Here is an 18,959-nt window from a genome sequence, read left to right on the forward strand (position 1 = left end):
TAGAGCTACGGGAAACAGCTCTGGCACTGAATGTGGGAGAGGGCATTATGACATTGATCCAAGGTGGCGTTTTGCCCATCAGATGGAGTGCAAGCATGGAGGCCTGGGGTGAAGGAAGCCACGCCAGATGGGTAGGGGATGGTGAGTCTGAGGTGCAAATGAACTTGGTGAGCAGCTGTGGTAGGGGGAGGAGGTGGGAACGCTGGATGTAGAATGATTGATGGTGGGATTTTCAATTTTTCAATCTCAGATATGGCACGGTGCTGGGTGATAATGAGGCTGGGAGGGCCATTGTGGGAGCAGGTGGCCAGAGTGGAATGTAGGTCAAGGCCTCTGGGGTTAGATAGATTAGGTCCGTTCTCTAGACCCACCCTTACTCAGATAATGTTTCAAGGAAAGTGTAAAGAATCCCCTCCCTCACACCCCCATAGTTGTTTAAATATAGCAGATGCAAGGCATGATTTTTATTTGGTTTTCATAGCTCCTTGTGTGAGGAAACAGTGTTGCAATTAGCTGAGAAAACTTGAATTTTTCTTCATCTGCCGTGAAAGAGACTCTGCCAACACAAGATAATGACAGGATATTATCTTCTGATTGCTAATTAGCAGCTGAAATGAATGTCTAGCCCTGATGCCTGCCAAGTGCCCGCTATTAATATCAGCCCTGCAGGGGGCAAACGAGTAAGAACAGGGCTGCTTGCTCCTCAATATGGCGGCCAATTGAGTGACTCCTTTTTAGAGAAAGCTCTTCTAGAAGTATATGATGCAAATTATCTGTGCCTTTTAGTGGGTTGAACGTTGGCCCCCAAGAAGATATGTCTGCTTCCCAAACCCTGGAATCTGTGAATGGAAAAAGGGTCTTTGCGGATATGATTAAGGATCTCAAGATGAGATCATCTTGGATTATTCACATGGGCCCTAAGTCCATTGACAAATGTCCTTATGAGAGACAGAAGAGAAGACACAGAAACAGAGGGGCCACAAAAAGAGAGAAGCAGAGATTGGAGTGATGCAGCCACAAACCACGAAATTCTCAGAGCCACCAGAACGTGAATGAGGTGAGGAAGGATTCGCCTCTAGAGCCTTCAGAAGGAGATGTCTTTGCCAACACCTTGCTTTTGGGCTTCTGACCTCCAGACTGAGAATACGCAGTTTGTGGTAATTTGGTATATGGCAACTCTAGGAAAGGAATAGAGAACACGAATATAGAATCCGAAAATCCTCTTTAGCTTTCTGGAATGCTTCTCAAGAAGCATATTATTGCGTAGTTTGTAAGTTGAGCCACAAAAGTCATAGATTTCGTATCATGCAAGAGGAGAATTTACCTGATCTCGAAAGAGACATGGGCTTTGGTTCCATACCTAGAATTATGAAGAAAAGTTGACCACTTGCCTACATAACGAAAATGCTCAAATCCACTATATCCTCATCTGAGCAATCCAGGAAAGTGAAGGTTTAATGTCTTAATTATCTGAGCTACACAAAGCAGAGAATATAGGGGAGCAATGTCACTGTGCTCCGAGCAGAATCCATAATGCCTTACTGACCCTTTAAATGTTGTGTCCCGCTCTTGCCTGTGACTCATTAAGCAATGCACGATATTTTACTAAAACTCAGGTTTAAAGAAAACAATCAATTTGACAGAGCTTAAACAACTTCTAGGTCTGCCTTCGTTCCTTCTGACAAATCATAATGAGGTACCTCCCATTTTTGGGGAACTGGGCTAGTTGTTGGGCTACTTAGGGAATACAACAGACAAGGCTCCCGAGCTCCCATGGGGCATACCGTCTAGTGACATTATTACGGTTCAGGAAATTTTTAGACTCACTGAAGCCTCACCTTCAATGACATTCTATAATTTTCATGTGATTGGCAAAATAATGATGGCTTTGACAATATCAACGTCTTACGCTACACAGGTACTGATATAACCAGGACAGCAGGACTACTTGAAGCTATTTAAGTAATTGGTTCTGAATTAACTGTATGGATAGAGGGGGAATATGGGAAACATAAACCGAACAAAATAATAAATAAATATGATACTGAGGTTTGCAACTATGTTTTATATGGCTTTATTGCTTTGAAGATTTATCTACTGACTGTACTTTTCTTTAGATAATAGAATTAATTACTGGGACGCCTGGGTGGCTCAGTCAGTTAAGCGTCTGCCTTGGCTCAGGTCATGATCCCAGGGTCCTGGGATTGAGTCCCACATCGGGCTCCTTCCTCAGCAGGGATCTGCTTCTCCCTCTCTCTCCCCACTCTCTCTGAAACAAATAAAATCTTAAAAAAAATAGAATTAATTGATATTCTTTGGGATTAGAATATAAAAAGACAAAGCCCCTAGAACTCTGGACAGTAGGGAAAGCCAATCTTGGAGTCTATCTCTGTTATTCATCATCTGAAAACGGAAAGCCCTTCTTGCCCCTTTTTTACCCTTACAGATTCCACGGTCCCAAGATCTGTGCCCAGCCTATGCCTGGGGATCTGTGTCCTGGATCGTATCATACACCTCCTTAAGTCTAGAGTGATTCACATGTATCTTTCATAAGGATATTCTTTTAAAAATTAAAAAAAATTTTTAAAAAGCTTTTAGTTATTTATTTGAGAGAGAGAGAGAGAGAGTGTACTAGCGAGCGGGTGGGGCGGAGCAGAGGGAGAGGGAGAAGCAGACTCCCTGCTGAGCAGGGAGCCCGATGCCAGGCTCAATCCCAGGACCCTGGGATCCTGACCTGAGCTGAAGGCAGCCATTTCACCGACTGAGCCCCCCCGGGCGCCCCATCACAATGATATCCTCGATTATTAGATTTGCACATCTGCACCAATCTTGATCTCCGTGCCTAGCTCACCTCTGAAATGCCATTTCCAACACTTTGTTTTTAGACGGCTTCACTATTCTCAATTTAGGAAACCCACTCTATGTGGTTTACATTGGCCCTGACCCTCCATTCATTCCAGCTTCCGCTGCTGTCTAACTCCGCCCTTCCCACAGCTCTGAATGTACATTTCCTCTCATGAGATTGAGGCTAAACAGAAAAGTAAACCTCTATAGTTTCACATAATTTATATATTTTTAAACCTCTTCCAATAGACAAGATGCTGTTGACTCTGTTAATTCTATTTGGTATTTAAACAAATCAGAAAATGAACAAATTTCGTGGAAAGTGCCTCTTTTGGTGATTTCAATGATAGTCCCAACTTTGTTACTTTTTATCGCTAGAAAGAGTGAAGCTTAGGGATTTCTCAGCTGTGATATTTGCCACGTATGCTAATTTATTCTTGGACTTGATGTTGTTACCAGAGTGCTTTCCTTTCCTTTGTCCTCAGAGCAAATTTTTAAGGTGGGCAGCATCAATTCCTACTTATTTAATCAAGTCATAATAATTGTATTCATAAAAAAGAGGTTGAGTCATGTAATCGAAGCATAATTTTTAATCCCCACTTTATATGCTGGCTGCAGTAAGGTAACGTAAATAGTCTGGTCATATGAATGAACTGTGATTCTTTCAAAAGCCTGTCAAGAGAAGTCAATGGCTTCTCCCATCCCCGTGCAGCAGTGAGCTCCTTCCGTCCCACTGCCAACAGGTAGGTGATCATACAAAAGCGACCGTAACTTCTTTTCCAATAATATAAGCACGTAGGAGAGCAAAGGTGAAGTAACAGCCTGAAAACCCAGATCTCCTGTCTGGTGGGAACTTTTTTTCTTTTAAGTCCTTTCAATGTTACGTCTACCCGGACATGTCACAGCTCCTCCACTCTTCTCTTCCCATCTACAAATAAGGGATAATAATGTTCACATTTGCTGACCTAACCTCATGGGAGAATGAAAAAGAAGAGTAATTTAATGTTAATAGGTTCTTTGAAGATGAAAAGCACTTCATAATTGCTAAGTTCTATTTTACTTTACAAACCTATCTCAAAGATACTCCTCTTTCCTTACGCTCGTAACAATTATTAATTAAAAATAATTATGCTTTCTCGACCTCATTATTTAAGTGCATGCAATATTTATGGTGTTCCCACACAATGTATGTTTCTAGGCTTTACCCAATATGATTGCCTTCATTTTTGGATCTTTACGTTTTCTAACTTGTCACATCTTGCTAAATGGACTGAAAAATCTGTTGTTGCTGCCTGCGGTGACTTCATTTCTCGGCGTGAAAACTGCATGGACATCTAGTTTCCTTCTTCTCACGCTGAGGGCTCTGGAAGCCGCCCGCATCTACGACGATGTTTCTCCAAGCGAGGCGACCCTTCTACGGTCATCAGAATCCCCGGGGTGCTTGTTAAAATATAGGTGCCTGGAGATCAGACTCTGTGGGGTGGGGTCCTGGAAATCTGCATTTAAAACAAGTTCTGCAGTTGCCAATGAAAGAGAACCACTAACTCCACATCCCTCATCCTTTTTTTTTTAAACTGGAGAAAAAAAACAGTCTGGAAGTCACAAGGGACGTTTCGCCTTAGGCATCAGCCACTGCATTTTATGAACAGACACCAGAGAAGGGATGGAGTGTAAGCACCTGTCTCTTCTCAAAGCAGGCGCTACACTTACCCTCAGCCCACTTACCTGCGGCCAAGGCAACTGTCTGTGCCACCTTCCACCCCAAGAAAGAGGGGAAGGGCTCTTCCTTCTGCCAAAGCTAATCTCCTTCATGTGTGGCCAGCCTCAAGCGTGGATCTGCAAACTACACTTGCCACTTCTTTCCCTCCAGCCAAAATGAGGGCAAGTTCCGGTTCAAAGTCTCTCTCTTCGCTAGTGTGACAGGTCTTCTTCCCTCTCGCCTCCTCAGGGCTCTGGTCCCATCAATTTCCGGCTCTCTCTTACAATTCAAGTCTTTGCCTCTTAGAGCCTCCTCAGAAACCTTACATGCTTTTGCTGTTCCACACAGCTAGGCTTCCAGAAAGAGCCATTTTTAGGGCTACTGATTGAGAATACAATTTTTTAAAATTGAAGTACACCTTACATGCAATATCCTACTAGGTTCAGGCGTATGTCATAGTAATTTGTTTTTGTACATTACGGAATGCTCACCATGGTGAGTCTAGGTATCTGTCACCATGCAAACTTATTACAATACTATTGACTATATTCTCTATGCTGTACCTGACATCCCATAACTTAGGTGAGCAGAACGCCCTCCGGAAAGTGAACACACAGTGTAAACAGCAGGGCAAGAGCCAACAGTAACGACATCCTTGCCATGGATCTGTTCTGGAATGGGTGTTAGTAAAGTGGAGTGTTGGCTCTTTGCAGTGCGCGGTCCTCCGGCAGGGTGACGTTTCCCTGCTCTTGCTCCCATGCCACGCCCGGCATTGTTTTCATTCCCTTTGCCTGGTGCGCATTCCTTCCAGATGAATGCAGAGCTTGGCCCCAAGCTAGTCTTCCATCTCCACAGCTAATGGTGGGTTGGACTTGGCCCTGGAAGCCCCGCCAGTGGTTTGCTCTGTTATCGCTCCCTCCTGGTCTACAGGAAGACTGCAGTGTGGTACTTGGCCCTCCTGCACAGCCGCAGGCCTGCTGGGAGGGAGACGGTGGCCTACGGGGCAGGTGACAGCACTCGGCCTGAGAGAACGGCCCGCTGCAACCCTCCCAAGGAACTCCACGTGAATCCTGACTCCCAAGAGGCATGGCCTCTCTCTAAGCTTCGCCCCTGAGTCCAGGAGGCAAGTGTCCCGGAAGCAAATGATTAAAGCAAGTGGGCGGCTCCCTTCTGGATGGTATAGAAAGAATCAGAGCATGGAGTCAGGCGCCTGACAGCACCGAGCCTCTTGCCTGGCCCCCGCTCAGGGGCTGGGTTATGCTGATCCAGTAATCAAAGATGTCTAAAAAAATGACTTATTCCAATATTGCACGTGTTGTTGTGATACTATAGGCCTGCAGGAATATTCTTCATCCTGCAAAACTGTTGCTGCCCTTGTTCAGTCATGAGACACTCTGCTTTTCCCAGCTCTTTCCGTAGGGGAACATAAAAGCAGGGGTTCTCAACAGGGAGACATCTGCCTCCCAGGAGACATTTGGCAATGTCTGGAGACATTCTGGGTTGTCATCACTGGGGATGGTGGTGGTGGTGGTGCCACTGGACCCAGTGAGCAGAGCCCAGGGACGCCGCTAAACATTCTACAGCCCATGAGACGGTCCCTACAGTAATTATCTGGCCCCCACCGTCACTAGTGCTGAGGCTGAGAAACGGCGGATCGAAGGAACCACTCTAGCTCTCTCTAGCACCTTCCGATGTCCCTGCAAAAATATCAAGGATAGAATGATAGCATCTACATTTAAATATGTGCGGGGTGCCAGCCACTTTTGCTTTACGTTTACAACCTCCGTGCAAGTTGGCTGAGATTCAGATAGGTTAAGAACACTGCCCAGGTCCACACAGCGATGAAGAGCCGGAGGAGGAATTTACACGCAGGTTTGCCAGGCTCTGAAGTCATCACCTCTTGCTGGGTAGCACCCTGCCTCAGGAACTGGAGGGCTGCCTCTAGGCCAGAAACCATGCTGGGTGCGAAGGGCAAAGACAATAAGGGGTTGCCTGACCCAGTTTCAAAACTAACACAAATCTTTGCAATGCAAAGACCCAGGGAGGGAGAAGAAGGATCTGAGTGGGCAAGTGGGCAGCCACCCAGCACCTGATGGGGACTGGCTCTACTGTCATTGTTCTAGACACTGGGATTGAACATGAATTCCATTGGCAAGCAGTTTGAGTTAAAAGTGTTTGAACACCTTTGTCTCTCAAAGAATTCAAGAGAAGATGAAGTTGTTTTTCAGAAGAAAGTTCTGGAAAGACATCAGGAAGGAACTACAAAATATTTTAAGTGGGTACTTTAAGGGCGGGGGAAATGTGGACCCATGTGATGAGAGAAGGGGGACAGAGGAACAACAGGAACAATAGGGGACAGAAGAGAGTAGCGTGTAGCCCTGGGAGACGCAGCAGGAGAACAAAGGAGGAGCTGGCCAGGAGAGGCAGATGGTGTCTCAAGGCCAGCGGTCTCAGACCTTGAGCTCTCCTGAGGATTTGAGGAATCTGGACTTCATTCTGTGATAGTGGGAATTGGTAAAGACTTTTGTGCTGAGTAACCGGGGTGGAGGGGGGGTGGGGGTGGGTGGGTGGTGGCAGAATGGGGTAGAGAAAGGAAGACACCAGGTCGGGAGAGCAAGGTAGCGGCACGTACACATGGCATTTATAATATGCTCGGGGACGCTCACCGCCAGGCAGTCTGTGTGACCAGCACCAAGTCCCCAGGAGCGGGAGTGCACAGAGGAGTTCATGTCTGACACATGCTTCCCTCTGATAACTTAGCTAAGCCCTTTGTATCAAATGGCATTTTAGTCTTTAAAAATTTATTTTTAAAAAATTACACACATGTAATCTTTAGATAAATTCACTAAAATGATCATAGATCCATTTTTTAAGCTTGCCTTTTGAGTTCGTTTATGGTATTTCTGCCATAAAAATTATTTTAATTTTTACATATATTCAAATATGTCTTTTCTACTATAGATTTGAGGGTTCCAATCATGATTTAAAAGGTCTCTACCACACAAGGTTTCTTATTTCTTTTACGTTCTCAATAATGTCTATGTCTAAAATATCTATAAATCACCTAGGTTTGCTTGAAGAAATTTTGTTATGATTTTTACATACGCTTTCAGATTAGAGAGAAATTTAACCCAACGTTTTGTTGCACAGCTCGTTGTGTTGGCATCATTAACTAATGAGTCCATTCTTTTCCAACTGAATTGAATATATTAAATATATTAAATCCTCAGGTCTATTCTTGGAGAATGCAAGTGTTCAAAGTCAGCATTCTTTCTAATAGCTTTGAAGTTTTACCTAAAATATCTCACAAGTTCTGAAGAAAGCTGGCTTCACAAATGAACAGAAAGAGCGTAGTCACAACAGGTCATGCACATTTGAATAGTGATTTCTAAACTAGCTTATGTGCCAGTTTCTTGCCAGCGCTGCTGGGAAGGCTACTCAGATTCCGCCGATGGGACCCATGAAGCTCTTGGTCTATGGAAGACCCTAGCCACTGGTATTGGATGACTTGGGGTAAGGGAGTTTATCTGATCCTGACTCATATAAAAACTACACCCTGAGCTCGTCTGTCAGGAGGGGCCCTGGGAGGTTGAAGGGCCAGGAGACATCCAATGGGATCTTGTGATATTGTGGTTTCTACCTACTAATTCAAGCCTCTGCACCTGTAGCAAGGGATATTTAAAGTATGTTACCCAGGACTTCTAAAGTGCCATAAAACTCTACAATTACACTTAATACCCACTCGGCTAACCTCTAAACATGTTCAAAGGAGTCCCCCTCCTCCCCGCGCCTCCCCTTTTACCACCCAAGTAGTGTGTGCTTGGAAAGGGAGAAGAGGTCAGGGCAGAGGCAGAAGGAGGGTCTATGTTGCAGTTAGCAAAGGCTCTTGGAGATTTTGACTTGAGAGGTCTTAGAATTCTGGTTATGATACTGATAAGGTGAGATCTGTCACTATCACTGACATGAAATGACCACAGGGACCTTCTAGTTGTTGAACAGAAACTGATTAAACAGTGTCAGATTTGAAACCCGGCTTCTGAAAATTCTTGTGCTGATGATTATATAAAGAGTGACTCATATCACAGTAACTGCTTACAGTGATGCGCGCTAATACTTCAAACAGAGCATGTCTGCCGTTCCAGCACTCTGCCCCAGACTACAGAAGCCGGTCACCTATTCCAATTGTTAAGACTTCAGTGCACCTTAGATTTGCTCTGGGAGATGTGGCATTTAGAATCACTGAGACAGAAAAAGAATTCCCAGTGGTGATTTTAGAGAGGACAATTGGTAGAATCTTAAATGACATTAAAAAATGAGCACTGTTTTTCTGAATCCCAAATATTTTGAACTAAAAATTGAAATAAGATTGAAACTCTCATAACCAAGGATTTTTAACTGGGGAGCAAGCCTGCCTCCCTTTCCTTCCTTCCTTCCTTCCTTCCTTCCTTCCTTCCTTCCTTCCTTCCTTCCTTCCCTCTTTCTTTCCTTCCTTCCATCCATCCTTCTATTCGTCCATCTATCCGTCCATCTGTCCTTCCATCCACTCTTCTTGCCTCCCTCCCATACTTCTTTCTTTCTTTGCTTCCACGCATATTTATTGAGTGCCAAGTTTGTGATTAGGAAAATAAGACCCTGGTACTCCAGGGCTTACATTCTAGGGGGAGAGACAAACAATAATGAGCTATAAATATACAAGATAAATATATAAATACTTTATCCTATATAGCAATAAGTTCTGTCACTATGAAAAGCTGTTAATTTGGAGAGTTATAAGGGGATAGGCTATTTTACATCAAGGATCAGGGAAGGCCCTTAGAGGAGAACGTGAATCTTTCCTATTCAAGCATAATAATTCGAAAATATATGCATTTTGCACCATTCATACTTGGTATTAGACATAAAAATAAGTTTAGAGCTTTGCACATTTATAGTTTTGTGACCTCCATTCAAAATATATGAGAATTTTTTTACTTGGTATTTTCTTACACATCACTTTATAGCAAGTGGAAAATTTCATACACTTAACTCTCCATCATCTATAATTCATCACCAAGTTTTGCTTATTTGCTCCTTCTCCTTCTGAAATAACTCCATGCCCACTGCTTTTGTCCTAGTTTATTTTCTTTTGAAAGAACTATTTCAACAGTCTCTTAAATGACACCCCCATTACCCACACCAATTCAACTACTTATAAGCAGAGTTGACTTTCTAAAATACAGATCTGATCAAGACATTCCTCAAAAATACTGCCTTGTCATCTTCATGATAAAATCCAAACTCCCTGGAAGGCCATCAGACGCCCTTTCCTACTAACATGAGGAGGGCTTCATAACCTCTTTATCTCTATTTTGTAGCCACACCGAATGGACATATGTGTGTTCACGCCTCCACCTGCTGTGGATGTTGGGACCTCTATCTGGAAGCCTCTTTTCCCCACTCTTTCTTTCTTTCTTTCTTTCTTTCTTTCTTTCTTTCTTTCTTCCTTCCTTCCTTCCTTCCTTCCTTCCTTCCTTCCTTCCTTCCTCCCTCCCTCCCTCCCTCCTTTCCTTCCTTCCTTCCTTTCCAGAGAGAGAGAGAGAGAGAGAGAGAGGGAGCACAAGCAGGGGGAGGGGCAGAGGAAGAGGGAGAAGCAAGCTCCTCACTGAGCAGGGAGCCCAACATCTGGCTCGATCCCAGGATCATGACCTGAGCCAAAGGCAGATGCTTAACAACTGAGCCACTCAGGCACACCCATTTCCCACTCATTCTTAAAGCTCCTTGTACCTAATACTAATTATCATACAATGTGGTAAGTGCGTAATGAGGTATATATAGCAATGATCATATTGTATGTAATTTGCCCAATTGAATACCTGCCTTTGCCCTAGTATGGTGTCTAGAGCCTGATATTGGAGCCAGGTTGCCTGGGTTCCAATCCCTACTTGGTTGGTGACTATCTCTGTGACATTGGTTTTATCTGTCCCTTACTATCTTCATCTATATCAGTATCTTCATCTACTCAGTATTTGGGTTATAATATTGTCACACGGAAGTGTCTAGAACAGTGCCTGGCATGGTTAGTAAGCTTTCAATGGATGTTTTATTATTTAGCTTTACAATAACTTCTGTATTTCCAGAGCCATAAAATCAGCATACAATAGGGATGAAAAGAATAAAAAGGTCAGCGTATGAACACCTCATTAATATGCAAATGGCAAGGAATGAAGATATAGACTTTGGAATATTACTTTGAGATTTCTGTAGTCAAAGACCACATATGCTAGACACACACAGTTTAGCAAATGGTAATATTTCTAGTGGATGGATTGAAAGTCCTGAGTTGTAGGGGCTCTTCTCGTTATTTTTAATCCTTGCCTTTCACCTTCGTGGGTTTCCCACCATTCTTTGCCTTGCACAGTAACCTTGGGGACAGGCTGCTATGGGCTGCAATAGCTGGAGATCCCTTGCCCTCTGGTTTATGGGTGGTTTGGCCAATGGGGCTGGAGGATGGAAGAAGAGTGTCGAGATGCTCTTTCCCAGCCAATTGCTGCCTGACTCATGTCTGGCAGGGCTACATCCATCGGTGACCACAGCTTCTACGGAAGGACCAACAGGGTCCAACTCCACATGAGGTTCACCGTATAGTCTGGCACCTGTGCTGGTTCTGCATCCCTCCTTCTCGCCCAGCCAGGGTGCAGGCCACTGGAGATTTAGAGCTGCAGCCTTGCATCGGACGGGAAGTCCCTGCTCCCTTTATAACAATTCGCCATCCGATGTGCAGCACTACGGGGCCCTCCTCTGCCTGGGCTCTGGGGACATTGCTAGTGGCTCAGAAAGCTACCTGCAATTTTGTTCTAGGCTGCACAGCAAATATACTTGACATGAGTGGGAACCCCAGCAGATGAAAGCCCCCATGTCCCTTCCTTTGGAAAGACAGTGGGTAGTTAGCATCTCTAGGGTCGGTGCTTCGGGGACTTTGACATTCATAAAGGATTCATCCAGAGAACTCTGCTAATGCTTGTAACATCCCTGTATAACACAGTTCCCTTCCTCCCCGCAGTAAAGTAGAACTTACACGTCGACACAGCTGTCTTCAGCCCCTCAGTGCCAGAGATGAGCAGAAGGCCACCGAGCCAGGTTGAGAGCAGGGGCTGGGCTGCGGGCTAGCCACCCTCCCCAGTGGAAAGTGACCGAAGCCACTCTCAAGTAGCAAGCCACCAGTCCAGCGAGACTTGTGCTTCTCAGTAGGGCTTCGTCTGTGGCCTTACTCTGTATTTGCACTAAAATGTGCTTGACTGCGAGGTTTCCTTCAAAACATTGGGTCCCAATAATGTCACCATGGCACTGACCTTGTGTACCCTGTGCCACCATCCACACGCAGCTCCCTTGGTCATCTGAATGCTCTTTCTTCCTTGATGTCCTCAAGTCCGTTTACCAAATCCTATGCTCTGCAGCCCTGCAGACCCCATTCTACTGCCTACACATCCCTTCTGCCTCCACCTCTCTAGACTGTCTCCCTCTTCCCCAGCAGGTGTCTCAAGAGCACCTTCTGCTCCCACCGGGGTGCTCCTTCCCTCGTCACGCTCCTCCCAAGAGCTTAGCTCTCTGGCTGCTCCTTCTTAGCTTTCTCAGGGACCTGCGAGTCTGCCCATGCCTTGCACATCCATGTTGTCCTCCTTGTTGTGGGCCTTGGCTCTGCGCTTCTTCCGCACAAGCTCTGAGGGCTCGCATTTCCTCTCAAAGTTGAGCCACTCTGCCATCTCCCAAATCTCAATTTCCAGCCCAGCTGCTTTCCAGCTAACCAAGGCCATAGTTCTAGCTACATAATACATCAATCTGTCCTTATAGAAGAAACTGCAAACTACCTGCCAAAGAGTGAATTCCTCATCTTTCCTCTAAATATCATTTAGGGGCGCCGGGTGGCTTGGTCAGTTGAGCATCTGACTCTTGGTTTTGGCTCAGGTCATGATCTCGTGATGGTGAGATCGAGCCCCGTGTTGGGTCCTGTACTTGGTGCAGAGTCTGCTTCAGATTATTTCTCTCTCTTCATCCCCCTCCTGCTCAAGTGCTCTCTCTCTCTCAAATAAATAAATAAAATCTTTGAATATCGTTTACCTCATGTAACTCCCATCACAGCTAATAGTATCAGTCCACCCAACCAGGCAACTCTGGACATACGCTATGCTTCTCTCCCTCCCTCACCTCTACATTACTTCAGTGAACCAACTAGTTCAATCTCTTCTCCCTCCAACGTGCCCCTCAAGTCAGTCTCTTCCTTTCTTGGACACCACCTCTGCCTGTTTGAACCCCCTGACTTATCAATAGCTTTAGAGCTGGTCTCACTCTTTCCGGTCTACCCTCCTCAAATGTGCCTCCACGCAATGGCAAGATTTACTTTTCAAAACCACAAATCCAATGACAGTATTCTCCAGATAGGGTATGACCATTTGCCTCTCTCTTGGGTCCCCAGCCTCACTTCCCACCACGACCCTGGGGACATTCTCTGCTTTGATATATCTACACTGCTTGCTGAAGGCTCCATGCCCTCTCATGTCTTTCAATTCTTCATTCCCATTTTGTGTCCTGGGCATATCTTCTCTCCCCTTCTCTGTTGAGTCCCTTAAGACTGGGTGTCATCATCCCCTCTTTTTGTAAGACCCACTGGCTTCACTTCCCACACCCCACCCCCTACCTTGGGCGGAGTGAGACCTTTTCCTTGTGATTTAATACAATTCTGGGGGTTGTATATGCATACTAGGCTTACACACACATGTGCATGTGTGTTAAGTATGTATAACCTGGCATTTAAGACATTGTAGCCTAGTTGTTGGTCTACTCATGTGCTGCTCCCACTACCCCTCCACCACTCCTCGGGGGAGAGAGCTTGCTCATTTCATCTTTGTATCTTCCTCGCACATAGTGAGTGTTTGGTTTATAACTGCTAAATTAATGAAGGCATCCCCACAATATCTTAGCATAGTCATATGCGGCATAATGTTTGATGAAAATATTTCTTTATTGATTGCTGATTGTAATTCATGACTTCTAAGACACCATCTTACAAACTAAGGGAGAATGGAGGGATCGTATTAAGGATAATCTGTGTGTGTATGTCTCTTGTGTCATGGGGGCTACAGCACTCTCTACTGTTGGAATGAACTCTGCCTGATGTGACCTGAGTCAGAGCTGGCATTCAATTCTCAGGGTCATAAATCCCCTCAATGGCCGCTTGCGTGCTCCACCTGCCCTGCCTCTGTGTTTCCGCCTCATAGGCTTCAGCATCCACTTATTGGTAATTGACAGGAAAAGGAACAATCATGGGCGACTTGTGGTTCGTCGCTTGTATCTACTTAATGCAGATACACTGCTGACCCAGCTCAAGAACTTCAGAGCTAAGACTTTTTGGAGAGAGACGGCATGTACAGGAGCTGGAAGTCTTAGCAGAAGTGGGTTATTCTGATGCTATAAACCAAAATACAGGCATTTGAGCTCTAATCCAGGAGGCCAGGAATCACCCCGGCAGCTCCCTTCCCCAGCAGCCATCACAACACATCATAAACGAGCAACATTAGATAAGAACCCACATGAACAGTTTCCGGGACTCATTTCCCTCTTAACAGCAGGAGCTCCTACAGTGAGAGAAGGAATAAATTTCAAATCAGGTGTGGTGGTGCCACAGCAGGAAAAAGCCTGCATCCTAGCTGTCTCATGCAACTTTCTGGAGACTTCTAACACCCCTATGTGAGATATCTCACACACAGAACTGCATACAGTTGACCGATAGTTATCTTCTTCCACATCTCAGTAAGTGGTAATAAATGTCCCCATAAAAGAGAACCAAAGGGATAATGGATTTTCAAGCCAGGAGGAAGTTCAGAGAGCGCCTGGCCCAGCAGCCTTACTTCACAGTAAGACGCAGAAGTTGGTATGTACAATGCTAGAGCCATTGGTCCACAGTCAACAAATTCCAAACCCATGAAAACCTCCAAGAAGCCTCCACCGGGGACTCATGACTTCGGTAGACTTTTCAACATTTGGTAAAAATGTCAACATCATCTATGTCTACTTACCTTAGTGTCTCCCCAGAAGGCAATCACTGGATCTTACATCAATTTACCATCGATAGTAAACTTGCAGTGTCTTTAGTAATTTATTTCATGTTCTGGGTGAAAACTAACAGAATCTTCCTTTGAGGGCTTTGTCGTTCACTCTCATCACCCCTCTTAATATCTGGCCCACTGCTCTGAACAAGAAACAGTGCTGCTCACGTCAGTACTACTGACTTCTGACTAAGAAAGCCCGGAACTTTCAAGCATAAGCAAGCAAGCCTTCCAGATCTTACCATTCAAGATGGTTTTCCACAAACGCTGACATGGGGCTGATCTGCACTGTGTAGGTATCATTTGCAGAGTACTCAAAGAGTCCATAGTAAGGGTTGAATAGCTCCTGAGACAAAAGGAAGAAGAACTCTCGCGAAGGACCACTGTAGTCCAGGCTGCAAAGGAAGCAGAGGCCCAGGAAGCTCGTTACACGTGGGGGGTGGGGGCCTGTTTATATCCAGGTGCTAGTGTGTTCTTTCAGAGTCAGTGCAGGGAAAGCAGAGTGCAGCCTCTGTTCTTTACAGTGGATCCCTGTGGGAGCGTAATTTGCTGTAGAAAACGAGGACGCCATTTAGCGATGTTTCTTACTAGATGTCCATGAATCAATTCTTACGGCAGTGTTTCTTAATCTTTACTCAATCATATGACACCTACTGGATAGAACACACAGCTGGCCCATTAAAAAGAAGGACCTTGCTGTGAGAGGCATAAAAGAGTTTCCCATGATAGTACATGTGTGTGAATTAAAAAAATTTCCAAGTTTGTTCTGATATGCCCTTCTAGATAGGCTTGTCCTCCACTGTTGAGACAGATTTTTACCAAATCACTGAAATGCTATGAAAAATTTGCTACATAGATATATATGCACGCTCTAGGAAGAAGAGCTTTTTGATCAGATCCTCAAAAGTGGACACCACCTGAAAAAGTAAAGATCCAATAGCTTAAGTCTATATTTTGGCTTATGCACAGTGTAAGTGTGTACCCTCAGACTCTAGGACATTCCAATAATCTTAGGCTTTTGAAGAACATGAATTCTAAAGCTTGGCAATACCTGGAGAGAGAAAGACCCCCTGGAAGGGCATGATCAGAATCACCTTGGGGCAAAGGCTAAGAGCCACCCTGTTTCTTCTGGAGAAAAATCACCGAGATCCGGTGACTCTGGCCTGCCCACATCGAATGAGGTGTCTGCATAAAACTGCTGGTGCCTCACCCCTCCTCTCCAACAAAGGTGACGTAGAGCTTGTTTCGCTGAAGCTCCTTCCGGGAATAGGCCATCACCTGATTGAAGGTTCCCTCCAACAAATGGTCCCGACGAATGATGAGCCTGGGAAGAAGCCATATGGGCAGTAAGTAGTGGCTCTGAGCTCTGATGTTGGAGAGCGTTCTAGAGGAGTTGTGAGTGCCCGAGCTTATGGTCTCACTCCATGGCCTCTCCAACGAGGTGCAGATTCCATAAGTTCAGCAATGGATTTATTTTAATGCTCTTTTCAAAACACGGGGAGCACAAGGACAACATGTACATTTTTATAATTGGATGCACTCCATCATATTGGACAACTTTTAGGATTCTTTTGATCAATTCCAAAAAGAATCTCTTAAGTTGGATTCCTGAGTTTAGAGTTAGATTTTAAAGATGAAAATAATAAACCCATAGGCGAAAAAATTATAACTATTCACTTAGACCTCAGTTACAAAGTTATAAAATCTATGAACTTGATGAAGGAGTTAAATTTGTCCCAAGAATAAGTAAGAGGAAATACACAATTTTTAAAAATTTAGTTCAAGATTCCTGGTTTTCTGAAAAGTTCTACCATTAATTTTGTATATGCCTTTGTCTGAAATCTGTTTTTTATCTCTCTCCTTCTCTTCTCTTTCCTTCCTTCCTGCTTCTCTTCCGATTTAACTTCTTTTCTTCTTTCTTTCCAACTTTTTTTTTTCACCTTCCTCCCTTCTGTGAATATAACTGTTACCACACCATGGAATCCAATCTCCAAAAAATATCACAAAGGTATAGGGGAGAAAAGGATAGGAACATCTAGCATCTGAACTCAGTGAACAAGCATTGGAGCACTCACTTAATTTTCCCTGGACCCTGACCAAATCCTTTGGCTTCCAGTTTTCTGTAGAAATTGCGGAGCTTGGCCTCAAAGTCTCTCCGGTAGGGTGAAGGGGCTCTTGCACTGGCTCTCTGTAAGCCTGCAGAGAGAAGCACATGGTCTGAAGGTCATCACTAATATGTGGAGCAATGTAAGAAGAAGGGCCAGTCAGGGAAATTCAAATCAAAACAACACTGAGATACCACCTCACACCAGTTAGAATGGCAAAAATAGGCAAGGCAAGAAACAGTTGTTGGAGAGGATGTGGAAAAAGGGGATCCCTCCTACATTGTTGGTGGGAATTCAAGTTGGTACAGCCACTCTGGAAAACAGTGTGGAGGTCCCTTAAAAAGTTAAAAATTGAGCTACCCTATGATCCAGCAATTGCACTACTGGGTGTTTACCCCAAAGGTACAGACGTAGTGAAGAGGAGGGCCATATGCACCCCAATGTTCATAGCAGCATTGTCCACAATAGCTAAATCGTGGAAGGAGCCGAGATGCCCTTCAACAGATGACTGGATTAAGAAGCTGTGGTCCATATATACAATGGAATATTACTCAGCAATCAGAAAGAATGAATTCTCAACATTTGCTGCAACATGGACGGCACTGGAGGAGATAATGCTAAGCGAAATAAGTCAAGCAGAGAAAGACAACTATCATATGATTTCTCTCATCTATGGAATATAAGAACTAGGATGATCGGTAGGGGAAGAAAGGGATAAAGAAAGGGGGGTAATCAGAAGGGGGAATGAAGCATGGGAGACTATGGACTATGAGAAACAAACTGAGGGCCTCAGAGGGGAGGGGGGTGGGGGAATGGGATAGACTGGTGATGGGTAGTAAGGAGGGCACGTATTGCATGGTGCACTGGGTGTTATACGCAACTAATGAATCATCGAACTTTACATCGGAAACCGGGGATGTACTGTATGGTGACTAACATAATAAAAAATCATTAAAAAAAAAAAGAAGAAGAAGGGCCAACCAGAGGCACATTCCTAGTCTTCTTATTTTCCTTCTCAAAAAAGTTTCCCTTGATTTCCGTTACTCTTTCAGTTTCTTTTATAATAAATGGAAATAATATAATAAAGAGAAAAACACATTCTGATGACAATAAACATTTATGTCTTCCACTCCACTTCAAGTTGTATTTCTCTTAAAAATACCTTGATGAGCATATCCACTGGCTTAATTGTACTTAAATAATCTAAATCAACAAATCAACCTAGTCTAAATTTTTCTGGTAAGTTTCTATATTATAAGAAGTGATTGTAACTATAATGAGGCAACTCAGACTAACACACGTGTATGTCATACTTCTCTAACTATATTGACTCTAAAATAAACATAGGTGTCCAGTAAGGCCCAGAGCATTGAGGAGTTTATATTAGATTATCTTGCATCATAGAAGAAACATTTGTAATAATAATAATAATAATGACTTGTTGATTCTACATAGAAGAGAGTTTTTATATCACTTAGAATGCTTTGTGAATGCTTTATTATCCTTACACACTTTTTAATGAGAAAAGGAGTGGAAAAAATAACATTCTTCTTCAAGTTTTACAGTTGGCCAGAATCATGGCTTGCCCCTTCAATAACTACTATATTCCAGGTATTGAATTAATATTCTAAAGAAGACTGATACCAACAAACTCACAGGAAGGAGAATATAATTACAAGTTGAGATGATTGCTACCCATGCAGGAAAGGAACTCAGTTCTTTGATATCACAGAACATTCTGGCCAAGTTCGGGAAGGCTTCCCTGGGGAATATCTGAAGAATAAGTGAGCATGACTTAGACTTAATTAGTTGGGAAAGGCTTCCATTGAACTAAGACAAGAGATGAGCTGGGAGAAGAGCAATCTTGGTAGAGGGTCAGCATGTGCAAAGGTACGGCAGCGGAATGGAGAGTGGTGTTCCAGTTTATCGGGAGTGCAGGGTACAAGGGTCAGAGCGATGCAAAACAAGGCTTGAGAGGTGGGTAGATGATCAAACAGGTAAGGTCTATTCTGTTAAACAATTTTGTTTAATACTAAGCACGATAGGAAGCCATTGCACAAGGACTGACATGATGACACTTGAGTTATGGAAACATCAGTCTTTCTGCAGTAGAGAGAAAAAAAGGAGAATACGGGGGTGGATTTAGAGAGCCTAAATTGGACTAGGGTGGTGTCAGTGGAGGTGAGAAGTGGATAGACTGAGGTGTGTTTAGGAGGCAGTGAACCGGACATA

At 44.1% G+C, this 18,959-nt stretch overlaps 1 protein-coding gene across 1 annotated transcript in view; it reads right to left on the minus strand.

Annotated features, from left to right (window-relative positions):
• The window catches only part of HECW1 (HECT, C2 and WW domain containing E3 ubiquitin protein ligase 1), a 436,937-nt gene that overhangs the window by 27,882 nt on the left and 390,096 nt on the right, over nucleotides 1-18,959 (minus strand). The window contains exons 20-22 of the mRNA XM_026502740.4: nucleotides 16,698-16,818; nucleotides 15,833-15,946; nucleotides 14,865-15,017 (exon numbers count right to left, since the gene is read on the minus strand). Of these exons, the coding sequence (XP_026358525.3) occupies nucleotides 14,865-15,017; nucleotides 15,833-15,946; nucleotides 16,698-16,818 (388 nt within the window). The remainder of the gene's footprint in view (nucleotides 1-14,864; nucleotides 15,018-15,832; nucleotides 15,947-16,697; nucleotides 16,819-18,959) is intronic.

Source organism: Ursus arctos, unplaced genomic scaffold, assembly GCF_023065955.2.
Source record: "Ursus arctos isolate Adak ecotype North America unplaced genomic scaffold, UrsArc2.0 scaffold_3, whole genome shotgun sequence".
NCBI classification, from domain to species: Eukaryota; Metazoa; Chordata; class Mammalia; order Carnivora; family Ursidae; genus Ursus; species Ursus arctos.